The 13,546-nt window shown below is 44.5% G+C and overlaps 1 protein-coding gene across 2 annotated transcripts in view; it reads left to right on the top strand.

Annotated features, from left to right (window-relative positions):
* LOC147700297 (uncharacterized) overlaps positions 1–13,546 on the top strand; it is a 227,834-nt gene that overhangs the window by 30,833 nt on the left and 183,455 nt on the right. For both annotated transcript variants that reach the window (XM_086935661.1, XM_086935660.1), the window contains exon 3: positions 5,096–5,203. In XM_086935661.1, coding sequence (XP_086791787.1) covers positions 5,096–5,203 — 108 coding nt within the window. The remainder of the gene's footprint in view (positions 1–5,095; positions 5,204–13,546) is intronic.

Raw genomic sequence — 13,546 nt, 5'->3', positions numbered from 1 at the left:
GAGGGCCATCTTCGAGAGGGGGGGACTTCGGGGCATATTGTCGGTGCTCGTCCCTTCCTGCCCCTGAGTGTGAGGGCTAGAGTCCGGTGAGGCTCATGGGGGCACCAGTGTTTTAAGAGCCTCTGTGGCTCCAACGTTTGGCTCAGTGTTTTGAGAGCCTGTGTGGCTCAGGTGGCGCAGTTTTATTGTTCTCCAGGTGCCCAGCACTTAGTGGGCACCTGCCACGTTTAGGCTTTTTGAACATTGAGACTGGCGCTGCATGGCAGCGCAACCCTGACACTGAGACTCAGGGCGTCTGAGCCCCAACAAGGCCATTGGCCTAGGGACTGCCACAGGTGGTGGCTTATGTGAGTTTGCGCAATGGTATGGTTATTGCACCTCTGAATGTGATCTTTTGCATCATGTGTTATTCCTGCACCTCTGAAGGTTTTTAGGCCTCATGTGATTTTTGCGCTATTGCTTTACTCTTGACACCTCTGAATGTTTTATGCATTATGTGTCTTTCTTTTTATGCGCTGCACCTCTGAATGTTTAGTCATCATGTGTCTTCTTGCGCTGCACCCCTGAATGTATTTTGATTGCATCATGTGCTCTGTCCTGAACACCGCTGAATGTGTAGGTCTATACATCATGTGTTTTCTGTCTTTACTACTCCTCTGAATGTATATTCATGCATCATGGGTAGTGTGTCCTGATTTATACCCCTAAGTGGATTTCATCCTTAGGTGGTTGTTCTTTCTAGTACAGGTGTTCCTAGTGAGGTCCTGGGTACCTGCGTGACATGCTCCTAAGGTGTTTAGGGTTGCGTAGTGTGTACTTACCTGTTCCCAGTAGTTACTGGATGTGATTCATAACTGTTACTTTGTGCTACAGTGATTTTATATGCTTATTCTAATTTCTGACAAGTATTTCTATTTCGGAAAGTGTTGAAGATGACAGTGGCCCATGTGGCCCTGTCTTGTGAATAATCCCATGTGAATATTGCCCGTGCCAATTGGCACCATGTATATGTGTGATTTTATCTGATGTGCTTTTACAATACAAAGGGTATTTTTATAATAACCTTGTGTGGAGTCTCTTTTGTGATGTACCTAGTATGTTGTTGCTATTGTGCGCTGACGCAAATGCTTTACACATTGCCTCCGAGTTTAGCCTAGACTGCTCGTGCCAAGCTACCAAGGGGGTGAGCAGGGGTTATCTTGGCGTGTGACTTCCTTGCCCTGACTAGATTGGTGGTTTCTGCCTGGCTTTGGCGTCAGCCTTAGCCTACCAGAAATAGCCAGGTCTAACAATACGCATGTGTCTAAATACATCGAGGCAAAATTAATCTCTCTCTTAAGGAAGGACAAGTGCCCAGTGTCTGGAAAAGGCGATTGTGAACCCTATTCGTAAAAACGCAGCATTGCCATGGTCAGATTTGAATAACCTCCTCCCGATCTCCCTCTTACCCCATCTGAGTAAGATGACTGAGAAACATGTCAATACGCATGTGTCTAAATACATCGAGGCAGCGGACGGTCTGGACCCTCCTCAATCTGGGTTCAGACCAAATCACAGCACCGAATCAGCTCTCCTCTCCGTGACCGATACCATCCGGATGGCACAGGATAGAGGAGGATCTATGATTCTGGTGCTGTTGGATTTGTCCGCTGCCTTTGACACGGTGTCACACAACATTCTTATCAGTCGTCTGAAGAGGGTAGGGATAGGCGGAACTGCTCTGGCATGGCTAGAAAGTTTCATTACTGGCCGCTCACAAAGTGTTCGACTGGGCTCCCATTATTCCATCTCTAGGGAGCTCACCAAGGGGGTCCCACAGGGCTCATGCCTTAGCCCCACATTGTTTAATGTGTATGTGGCCCCTCTGGCTGAAATTGTGAGAGAATATGGGTTCACACCAGTATCATACGCAGATGATACTCAGCTGCTGTTTCCTTTTCAGACAATGACGCCAGCAGTCAAAAACTCCTTTGCTGCAGGGATGAGAGCTGTATCCCATTGGATGACCTCCAATTGCCTGCAATGCAATGTGGGCAAGATGGAGGTCATGCTTTTCGGAGAGGCCCTGCTCTTATGGTCACCCGAGTGGTGGCCTCCCGAACTGGGCTCTGTCCCTTGTCCTAAAGAGATAGTAAAAACCTTGGGGGTCCGACTTGATCAATCTTTGACACTCAAAGATCAGGTTAATCAGGTAACTAGATCCTGTTTTAGGGTCATTGGCCTCCTGAGAAGGGTGTTCCCCTATCTATCGGATAGCCATAGGAAAACTGTAGTCCAGGCATTGATAATCAGTAGACTAGACTACTGTAATGGGCTGCTTATCTCTGCCAATGAGGAACAACTGAGTAGGCTACAGGTAGCCCAAAATACAGCTGCTAGACTGATCTTGAATGCTCCATCTAGATCCCCCTCTGTTGAATAACTTACATTGGTTGCCCATTCGCCAGAGGGTTAAATTCAAGATATGCTGTACGATTCATAAATGCCTGTCTGGTACTGGTCCTAAGTACCTATCAGAAATCTTTAGACCTTATGAGCCAGGTCGCTCTCTGCGTTCTCAGACCCAATCTCTGCTCCAAGTACCACGGATCAAAAAGGAAAGACAGGGGGGCCGAGCTCTCTCTTGTAAAGGCCCCACCCTCTGGAACTCCCTGCCTCTCACCCTTAGGCAAAATCTTAATTCTCCACCTTTAAGAAATACTTAAAGACCCATTTGTTCCTGACCATGTAGATATCTTTTCCCTACCTGATGGTTTTTTATTTGGATATAGTTCTGGTAAGAACACAAGCACGGAGATACCCCTTCGGGGGTTGAATTCCTGCGCTATATAAGCAAATAAATAAATAAATAAATCTATGTACAGGGCTGAGCAACAGGCTTACCTAGTTTCTGATTATGGATGAACGTGAATTTGAGGATGTTCACTCAGGTTTGTGGCTTCTCGCAGCCCTCAAGCCTCCAATTTGTACTCGGTTAAGCGTGCACAGCCGAGCTAGTGCCGTTGATGCATTGGAGACATACTGTGTGACAACACTAAGTCCGCACGTTTGCTTAAATAATTTCCATTGTTCAGCCGATGACTGTAATGATTGCTCGAGAAGCTAGACGTTCTGAAAAAAACGACACATCAGCAGTAGAAAGAGGTGGTGGAGCGAGCCTTGAGGACTTCGAGCTTGTCCAACTGCTAGCCCTTCCACAGTGAGCCTGCACTAGGGCCTGTATGCCGTGACCTCGTTTGGTCTCATGCCCTCAATTTTGAAGAATGAGTGGAGCATTTCACTTCAGACCATCTCATTAGTGACCACTAACCATCCCGAGCCCTCCCATGGCCCCTTCTTTTGGGGTGTGTCTCTTCTAATTTATGACTTAGCACCTTGGGCTTTCAGTCTCATTGCCAGTATTTTGTCAGCGTTATTGTCCTTTCTTGGAATGTTTACGTCAATTTGGGGAATACGGGCTCAGGTCTGTTAGAGCACAGCACATTCATTGATGCCTTTACCTCTGAGTTCTGCCTACAGGTGGCTAGGTTATTCTAAACCTTATTTTCCCTTTGAAGTTCAGTCTGTTCCTTTGTCAGTCTATCCTCCAGTGGTGTCCCCTCCCTGTTGACTTGTGCCTCCATGGTTATCACATCCTTTTTGTAGGGTTCATGCACATGTCCCAGGTGCTCTTGAATAAGACATTATGGAGCAGCCATTGACTGTCACCGGAAAGCAAAAACATTTTTTGTTAAAAAAAAATACTTTTTCAGATTCCAAGTTCTGAACTGAAAGCTGTCAGATAATTCTGAGGTTTTAAATCTGGCAGCGGCCAAATATTCTACAGTTGTAAATCTGGACTAGATACGCTTGTGGGAACCTATTGTTGTAGGTAAGTAACTGTTTCCATATAGTCTGTCATATGAGGAAATAATATGACAATAATATTCAAAGATAAGGCACACATTTTAGTAATACATAAGCTTCTGTTAAATTTGCCTAACAGATAACATTTGATCTATTTCAAAGGAGGTCTACTTATCTAACTGTTTCTTTAAGACTTAACATTTATTTAAGACTTAACCATTACATAATTGTGTGATGGACTGTTCTTTGCATCTTAATGTTCTGAAACTGAGATACTTCTCCCAACTGTTTTAGTTCAAGGTTAGTTTAGTATTATTAGCAACACTAAGTAAAGACGCGAGGATGATAAATAGAAATATGAGTGGAAATGGTTCAAAAGAGGTCAGAATAACACAAAAGGAAAGTATACTGGAATAAATGCTAAATAACTTTTCCTGTCAAAAGCATTGTGTCAAGAGAGCACACATTACAAATGAAGGGTCACACTGTAATGACCATAACACAACAAAAGGTTCAAGGTTGCTCAAGTCTGAAGTAACCTCCTTAATAACATGCACACACATGCTTTTATTCTTTCTTCTCTTAGGTGGAATCAACCCCAGTGCACCAACGCAGGTGCAGTGTTTTCAACTCTAGTGGGCACCCATGACCTTAGCTACACTATTACATATAGGGTAGGATTTATTCCAAAGTCCTGATGAAATGCCACTTGACCCTCCAGCCGAACAGAGCATGAAACATGTCGACCCCACCATATTTCCCACATACTAGCTATGAGGGCTCATTGTGGCTCCAAGATAGCACCCTTGTTTTTATTGTGTACTGTGTTTATGAATCAAAAGATCTCCGAATAAAGGAGCCCCCTTGCCCGTCAGGCATTGCAGCGCTGGCTTGACGAGGAGCGCCCTATGATGAAGCATGGCACCATACTGGGTGTGTGAGGGCTCTATGATCTGACCACTCGGATCCCTCGAGATCCTGATGATCAGACTACTGATTCCACACTGCATAGGGCCGAATGAGTCCCATAAGAGGAACTACCCCATATAATTGTTTTTTTACAGTACCCCTGGAGGAGTGTGGGTGTAGGACCTCACTGAATATCTCTCCTCGTCCCTCCATTGTTTATTTTCATATGCAATAAATACAGAAATTGATGAGGCATGCTGGGGCAATGGAGGTTCAGGACCCTTTCTGCATCTTTTATAACTTGCTGTGACATGACTCTTCCATATTCCCGTTACCACAGGACAAGAGTTCTCAATAGAAATGTCAGACCGCATCAAAGAAGAGGAAGGGGCCTATGCAATTCCTGATCAGAACCAAGAGGGATTTAAAAAAGTCTATACTCCAGACGGTAAGTCAGCTATATCTATACATATTGTTCTGTAGGAATATGGAATCTTTTGTGGGAATCAAATTGATCAATTTGAAGTGATATTGCCATTAGGATTATTAAAAGGTCAATGGTTCAGTCAAACTGGCAGACACATGAAAGAAATATATTAACTCATATATGATACCATTGGGCTTAACATTCACCGTAAAAGAAACCTTTTTGCAGTAAAAGAAACTGCTCACTTTAAAAGCTTAAGACTAGCAAATAAAACGGTCATGAATATTGTGACAAGGTCCTATGCAATCCCAGAGTGGATAAAGGAAGCAGTTGGCTGGAAATGAAAGGTCATATGGCAGCCCAGTGACGGGGATGGTTTCCACCAGTACATCACGATCACTTACCTTCCCACCGCTCCTATAAACTGGGTGCTTCATTCTATAAATACCATTGACCATTGGAGGTGAATAATACTGTAGGCCGGACCTAGCAGATATTGAAACAGAAGCTTGTGCCGTGAACGCCTGGCTTCTTAAAGCCATTGATACTTGTCTTCCTTCAGTTTTGAAGAAAAGTTCCACCCACAGAACTCCCGCCCCTTGGTATAATGAGTCTCTTCAAATTGATAAATCTCGATGCAAAAAATTAGAACGAGCTTGGAGAAGGGATTATTCCGCTTCCGCTTATAAAACTGAGCTGAAGCATTATCACAAAGCTTGTGCCCAGACTAGGGCAAGCTAAGTGAATAAAATGATTTCTGAAGCGGTTAATAAATTATAAAATTCTGTTTAGCGTGGTCAAGGAACTTGCTGGCTCCAGGACTACGGCCACTCTTCCCTCCCTATCTAATAATAAATGCGACGAGCTCGCACAGTACTTTATCTCAAAGATAGAAAACATACATCAGGACATTGCCGCTCAAGGAGCTAGTAATATCAGTAATATTTCAGTCAACCGGCTCCATGTCGCTGGTGGGGCCGTTGCCTCCCCAACACAGTCATCGGTTCCACTCCTGTTTTGGCCTGTTCTTCTTCCTTCAACCCTCTTGGAGACCCTGAGCAAGGTTAAGTCTGGCTCGCCATTGGATCCGGTGCCTGCTTCCATACTGCGCTCTTTGGACCTCCCCCAGCTTTCTACCATCTGCACGTTGCTTAATCACTCTTTAAATTCTGCTACTGTCCCCAGTTGCTGGAAGCATGCTATGATCACCCCACTTTTGAAACAAACCACTGCCGATCCCAATTATCGTCCCATTTCTTTATTGCCTATTTTTTCTAAAGTCCTGGAGAGACACATTCACGTACACTTGTCTCTGTACGTTGCACTTAACAACTTATTACACCCCTCTCAGTCCGGCTTCCGCCCGGGATTTTCCACCGAGACTACTCTCTTGGGCGTCAAATGTCAGTCTAGTCCATCAGTGCTAGCCTAAAGTTTAGAAGCCGGCTGAGCACACATTTAGTGTCTAAGATGTCCTTCGGCCAAGGGATCCTAGTTGAAGATTGCTTGCCTTACAGGAGCCCTATCATCAAACACTGCTTAGAGGTACTAATAGCCATAAAATGTGTCACTGCATGTTTAACCCAGCTTTGTACCTCTCCTACGAATCACAGTGATAAATTAAGTTGGTCGCTGATAGGCTCATTTACTCCTTCATCCTCCAATTTAGTTTTGGGCATTATTTTTGGGACAATCTGTTTACACATAGGCAGTTTTGGAGCAGAGGTTAACTTATGGTTGAGGTTTTAACCCATGGATATTGCTGTATCTTTGTATCACATCTATCTTGATTTTTATCTTCTGACATTTTAAAAGTTTAGTGTCATTTAGTTTATTTCTTTAAGATGTCCTCACATTATGTTGAGTGTGTTAACTGATTTTAAATATGTTTTTATAAGAAATGAATTCAAAAAATCTAACACCTGTTTGAACCTCCGTGACCTCCTGACAGGTGCCGTTTTGTACACTTTTAATTTTTCATACAATGCAGGCTAATAGTCTTGCGGTTTGTACATTCAATATTGAATGGATTGTGTGAAATACAGACCCTATAAAGCAGATTTGCTTGTTTGTTAATATAGCAGATATAATTATTGAACTAATAAATGTTTGATCAATTGCCATGTTTTTCTTTCTCTCGTTAAAATGGAGAATTAAACATTCCAGTTTCCTATACATATGTATAAAGACGGTAGCTGAAATGTACATACTTTACCGTGACATAGTGCCCAATCAGATTCCCGAGGGCTCAGATCCATAAATAAGTTGCAAGCTCAAATCGGTCCAGTGACCTCCTATGATCCTTAGTTTAAATATCTCTGTAATAAATACTCTGCTAGTGTAATGTGCTGTGCTTCTAGAGGTACCCAGGATTTTGTTTGGCCAGGACCAGCAGGCATTCCTTTTTAGTTCTTGCCAGTCAAGCATGGAATTAGCCTCCGCTATCACTTTGTGCCATTTTTTAAGAATTGTTATTTAGGAATGCTCTCGAAACGTACCTCTTTTTTCTCAGTTCACAGGTTGATCTGCGTGTTTGCCTTACATGTGTAGTGCTGGGACACTCACTTGGGTTGTAGCCGCGCGCTTTCCCTCCATTATTTAATATAAAAAAAATTGTTAATTCATGTGCACCTAGCGTTACTGCCCAGCTAAAAGCTAGAGGATTCCCATTAGTAGAGGGTGAAAATACTCTTGAGGTCAGCGGGGATCCATATAAAGCTCTGGAATATATTACTCATAAATTGACATAGAAGCTGCAGATGCAGCAAGGCTGTTCACAATATAAGCTATAATATATTCTCCGGCATACTGTGATCCATTTAGATTAACTGAAGTGCCTTTAACATACATCAAACATAAGACCTTGTTTGAGAGTTACTACTTGCAACACAAAATGTGCATTAAGAACTCTTCTCATTGCAAGGACAGACATGGCATGCGTTAACTACAGACATACCTCACCCAGACAGGGGTCGACTACCAATAGCTAAGCCTAGGGAGATGTTGACGGAGGTGATAACAGTGCACAGAAAGCTGAGACAATTTATATTACAGGAGCTCGGCACTGAAGCCACAGGTGCTGAGACCTCTGCCATTAATCCACGAACTGTAAACACAATAACAGGGCATTACCCAGCTAAACACAATGAAATCATCCCAGCTACAGTCAAATGGGCTTATCCTTATTCAACCCCTCTGGATAAACCTAGAATTAGGAATATGTGCCTTCCAATGGGACGGTGCCAAATCCACAACATTGGCAATTATAGGGAAGTATTTTGCGATCCTGTATACTTTACACTCTGCATTAACTCTACAGTTGTGTTACCGTGGGGTCTAAGTCAAATATCGGATGAGATGAGCATGGATCCTCTATAGCAATAGAACTAAGGGGCTGATTACGATGGAGGATTTTCCGCATCCTCCGGGCCGGCGGAAGCGGAAAATCCTCTGCGGACCCACCAAAGACCCACGGCCACATTAGGATGGCAGGTGGGTCCTGGTTTCAGTCCGCCGATTTTCCGCCGCGGTTGGCTTACAACCGCGGCGGAAAAGGCCTAATATGGTGGCGGTGTCTCTCAGACACCGCCAGACATATTAGGATGGCTGAGAAAACATGCTTTTCCGCGGCGACTTCTCCGCAGAGGAAAAGCATGCGGATCTTCACCTCGGGGGCCCGTAGCGGGCCCCCTGGGTGAAGGGGGTGTGGGGGGTGCACATGGGGGGTACCTATGGTACCCCCCTGCATTTGTATGCAGAAATCGTCAGGCACCGCGCGGTGCCTGCCGCTTTCTGCATACAAATGCAATGTATGCATTTGTAAAATTGCGGCGGGTGCAGCTTGAAGCCGCACCCGCCGCAATGTTACAAATAGAGGATGTGACCTCCAGGGTGGCGGTCACATCCTAACTGGACAGGAGGGAACTCCGCATGCCTATGCAGAGGTTCCCTCCTCCTCGGTGATCGCGGACGGACTCAAGTCCGTCCGCGATCATAATGGGCCCCTTAGTGTGCATGTGAAGGGCATCATTGAGCCAGTAGCTTAAACAGTTCTTGTAAATATCAAGAATGATGCATCTCTTTTGGCCATGCTTCAGTGGAATGCTGTGACATCAGATCAGTAACTAGTGGAGTTACCAAAAATTCTTTCTCTAGTTTGCTCTCCTTGGAGGGGTCTGGCTGTATGCCAACAAGAGCACTCTTTGTCCTTTGAGTGCATTGAAATGTGTGTGAGAAATACAGGGCCTAAAGGGCTAAATTCTTAAAACCACAGAGAGAACTGTGCAGTGATAAATGTGTGCTCTTCTGTCTTGTTCACTGAAGCGCACATTAAGAAGTTGACGAATGAATCATTCCTCTCTCCAGTGCTTTTTCATAAACACAGCAGCTCAACTGAAGCTACAAGGAGAAGAGATGACCTTACAAATTCCATCCTAGAAAGAAGGAGAAAGCGATAACCAGCTTTCATGTTCTGTCTACAATCTAAACAAGAAATATTGTCTGCTCTCTTGTACTGTAAAACAGCAGCCAAACATGAGGCCCCTCATCGCTCTATAGAACACCATGCTTAAGAAAGGTATATAAGACCCTGGCATAGGGGCACATGGAAGGATGCTGAATCACACAGTTTCAAAATCAAGCTGCATGGCACCATAAGGTATATGGAGAGGCATAGTAATCCAAACAAACAAATACAACTATGCTGTTAGACAGGTAGATGAGCTAGGGATGAGTGATGAAATATGATTTGGGTATTTCGAACATTTTCTCCTGTTTGAATAATAATTGCTTAACTGTTAAAAATAGTACACAATAATTTGAATGCACATAATTTGTTGATGAATGGTGCATAATAAATTCTCAGATATGCGTAGGTACCGATTTCGTGGTTCGGGGAAGGGCTGTATTTCAATCCTGTAGATGAGACCGTCGCTCACAGGTTTTGTCTGATTCTAAACACTTCTGTCTACATGAGCAGAACTTATTAGGGAATTAATGAGCGTGCCTGCAAGATGTCCTTTTCTCTGAAAAGGTTGTGGTTTCCTTTTATGGCTTTGGAAATCTTTTGAGTCGGACCCCCAATAATTTTGATGCAACAAGTTAATCTTTGGTCATCTCACCAATCTGACCCCAGCCAGACCCCTGATTCTTGCTCCCTGGGTCTTTCTCTTGCAGGTTTTGCAAATTAGAATCCTGCGATGGCTACTCGCCTGGGATGCAATTTACATCATTTTTTGTAGTTTATTTTCACAGTAGCTTGTTCAATGTGCAGTCTTTTTCCTTTGCCTCAGTTGTGTGATTTATGTTGTGCCTTTCCTTTTACCAATCTTCTTTATTTGTTTTTTTTTCTTCTTCCTTTCGCAAGAGCTGTGCTTAGCTGTGTGTGTGTGCGCTTGCCCCCACCTCCTTCAACTGGAGGGGCTGGACGTGAGATTGCGCTTGCCTGAGGCCCCTGCCACGTGTTGAGGCTTGGGCCTGGACGCGTGAGCTGTACAGCATGCTTCAGGGCCAGTGTGATGCACCTCGGGCCGGGCTGCTAGGTGGTAGCTCTGCGTGTGCAGGCGGACCAGAGGGAGGTGGGCGCAGTCGGGTCGCTCCTACCATTTCCTTCAGCAGGCGTGAGCGCGGTTTTGCGTGTTGTCGCCACAATGCTAACGCGTCTCGGCGTCTCACACGGGTGTTGTCTGCACTGTGCCGGGGCTGGAAACCGCATCGGAGGTGGTCTGGTAAGTGGGCACATTGCTACCCTCGTCACTACTGTAGCGGGGCTGCCTTGGATACGGCATGTGCTGGCCTAGAGCAGCAATTATACTTGGGGACCCACTTGTGGTGTAGTGGGCCGAATGACCACGAGCGATCATGGTCCAATTTATTTATAACCTTGGCCACGCCAGGCCCAAGGGTGCCCTCGGGCCTCGCATGGCCCGAGCATGCAGGTGCGACACTTCCGGCTTCAGGACTGCTGACCTGTTACATCAGGGAGTAAAACAGCCTGCCTCAACGTGAAAGGTCCCCAGGCAGGGCAGGCCTGCTCCCAGCACGCACATCCTCTCACGGCCACCCAGGGCAGAGTGGAATGGCACCATCCACCTCCCTAACACTAGGCACCTCTGATCCACTATGAACTTGTCGGGATGAGGGACGCAGAAGCCTCCAGGCAATGGCGGAGCCAGATGAAATGCCGATGATGTGTGGAAGGTCCGGTATGACCCTCCGCGATCCAGCTGACTCACAGCAGGCTGGGACAAAATGGCGTTTGTGTTCCACACAGCATTGGAGCTAGGTTCTTCACAGTGCTCCAGTCCGCTCGGGAGGCTCCATGCACGCCCGTAGCTGCTGCTCCCGTTGGGAGACACTCCAGCCCCAACCGGGTCGAAACCCAGGGCAAAAACAAAGCTTTAGGGGGCTATAGAGCCCGAGGGCTGTAGAAGCTCCGATGGATCACACGCCCTACGCCATTCCTTCTCTGGCCATGCCTCCAGAACAACATTTTCTGTAAGTATTTTGTTGTTATTTCACAGTTAGCCAGCTGCATTTAAAATGTTGCACATTCTGTAAACAAAAAATAAATGCAAATTAAACTAAATCTTGGGAACACTTCCTCATGTTATGAAGCCTCAATTCATTAACAACAACACAGCATATGTCTATTTGTGAGACCAGGCGAAGAGGTGTGGCGCCTCGGCCAGGGCGACTGACACTGGCCACTGAGGATCACGGTTCGATACCCGCCTCCGGCGGCAGGTGTCTGCCCAGCACCATGCGACTCTGGGCAATAGCTCGCTTAATCTTCCCAACGGCCCCCAGCGCCGAGATACCCCTTCGGGGGTGATTCAGGCGCTATACAAGTACTGGATTTACCAGAGAGTCACACAATTGAATCCTGGTTGACACAGTGCAAAATTGAGACTTGTGTATTTTAAATGCTATAAAGTCCTAGCCTGTAACACAAAGCACTGTGAATATGCAAGTCATTATTTTAAAATGGTGTTATACACTGTATAAGCAAGACTGCTGGAATTATGTGGCGGTAAGGACGAAATTATGTGGCAGGGTTGCCTAAATTTTACGGCAAACAAAAGCCAAAATATACAGCTTAATGCAGTACTTTTTGTGATTGTATTACTTCATTATTTTATCAGTTTTGCACGTTAACACTAAGTGGGTAAATGTTTCGGTATATAAAGGACCTGGGAGAGGGGAGGGTGATCCTTCTCTCAGGGTAGAGAAGTCCTTCCACTTTTGGAAGAGGTACAGTAGGGATTCGTCCCCCCAAATTACTTCATACTAACAAAAGGTATCCCACCTAATATTTTTTACTGGCGTACTGGGCAATAGTCTTTTTAGGTGGAGCACTGCTGGGGCGGGGAAGGAAAGGGTTCCTTTTCTTTAAATAACCCTCATACACTGTATTAGTGTCATGCTTCATAATTTAAAAAAAAACATATTTTTATTGATTTTCCGCATAAGAACATACAAAAATGGATCTACCCATTTACCACATACATCCATTGAATTCTACTACTGACGATATCATCAATCATTTCATTTCATGAAGCTTTATTCGGTTCATATAAAATGACCATAAAAGCACATAATACAGATCATAATTAAACAGATTGTAGATTACAGATAAAAGAATACCGACAAAAACAGGCATGGAATTTAAAATAACATGCCTTTGCGTACGCTAATAGACTGATTTAAAAACATAGCAGTATAAAAGCAGATGTCGACAGAATTCAGGTTAAATATAAGATTCATTGCCTCATCAACTGTACGTACACCATATTTAACAAACAACGGTTTCAAATAGGTAATACGAAAGTTCATGTACAGTTTACATAACAATAAAAAGTGCAAAGTGCTCTGTTTTGAAATGCCATCACACAAACATGGGCCTTTAGGATGTTTTTTAAGAATTGGTAAGCCAACTAAGTGGTGTGCTACTAGTACATACTTGTGGGATGGCCTAGTCACCATGGCTAAATATAATGGAAAACCTTTGGTAGAAAGATATCTGTTAAAAAACATTACAGTTGACATAGACCCACTGACTAAAGCTCGCTTGCTCGCCTTATTGGCCAAGAATTTTGCATCCAGCTCAGCTTTAGATATCATGGAAGCAGCCCTAGGGTTGGTCAAAACATTTAGATTAAATATTTCCCCGAAAAATCAGCGACATATTTTATCCATGGAATTTTCCTATGCCTATCCAAACAAAGGCAATCTTCAATGATAAGTCTATTAAAAGACTTTTCGTCCTGGAGCCATATGGAACGCCATAACATAAGAGGTCGTAAGAAAATTAAATCAGTCAAGAAATCAATGTCTAATTCCCGATGGGTCAACTCGGTAGGGGCG

This window comes from Lissotriton vulgaris, chromosome 8 (assembly GCF_964263255.1).
Source record: "Lissotriton vulgaris chromosome 8, aLisVul1.2, whole genome shotgun sequence".
NCBI classification, from domain to species: Eukaryota; Metazoa; Chordata; class Amphibia; order Caudata; family Salamandridae; genus Lissotriton; species Lissotriton vulgaris.
This window is presented reverse-complemented; position numbering and strand designations above follow the sequence as displayed.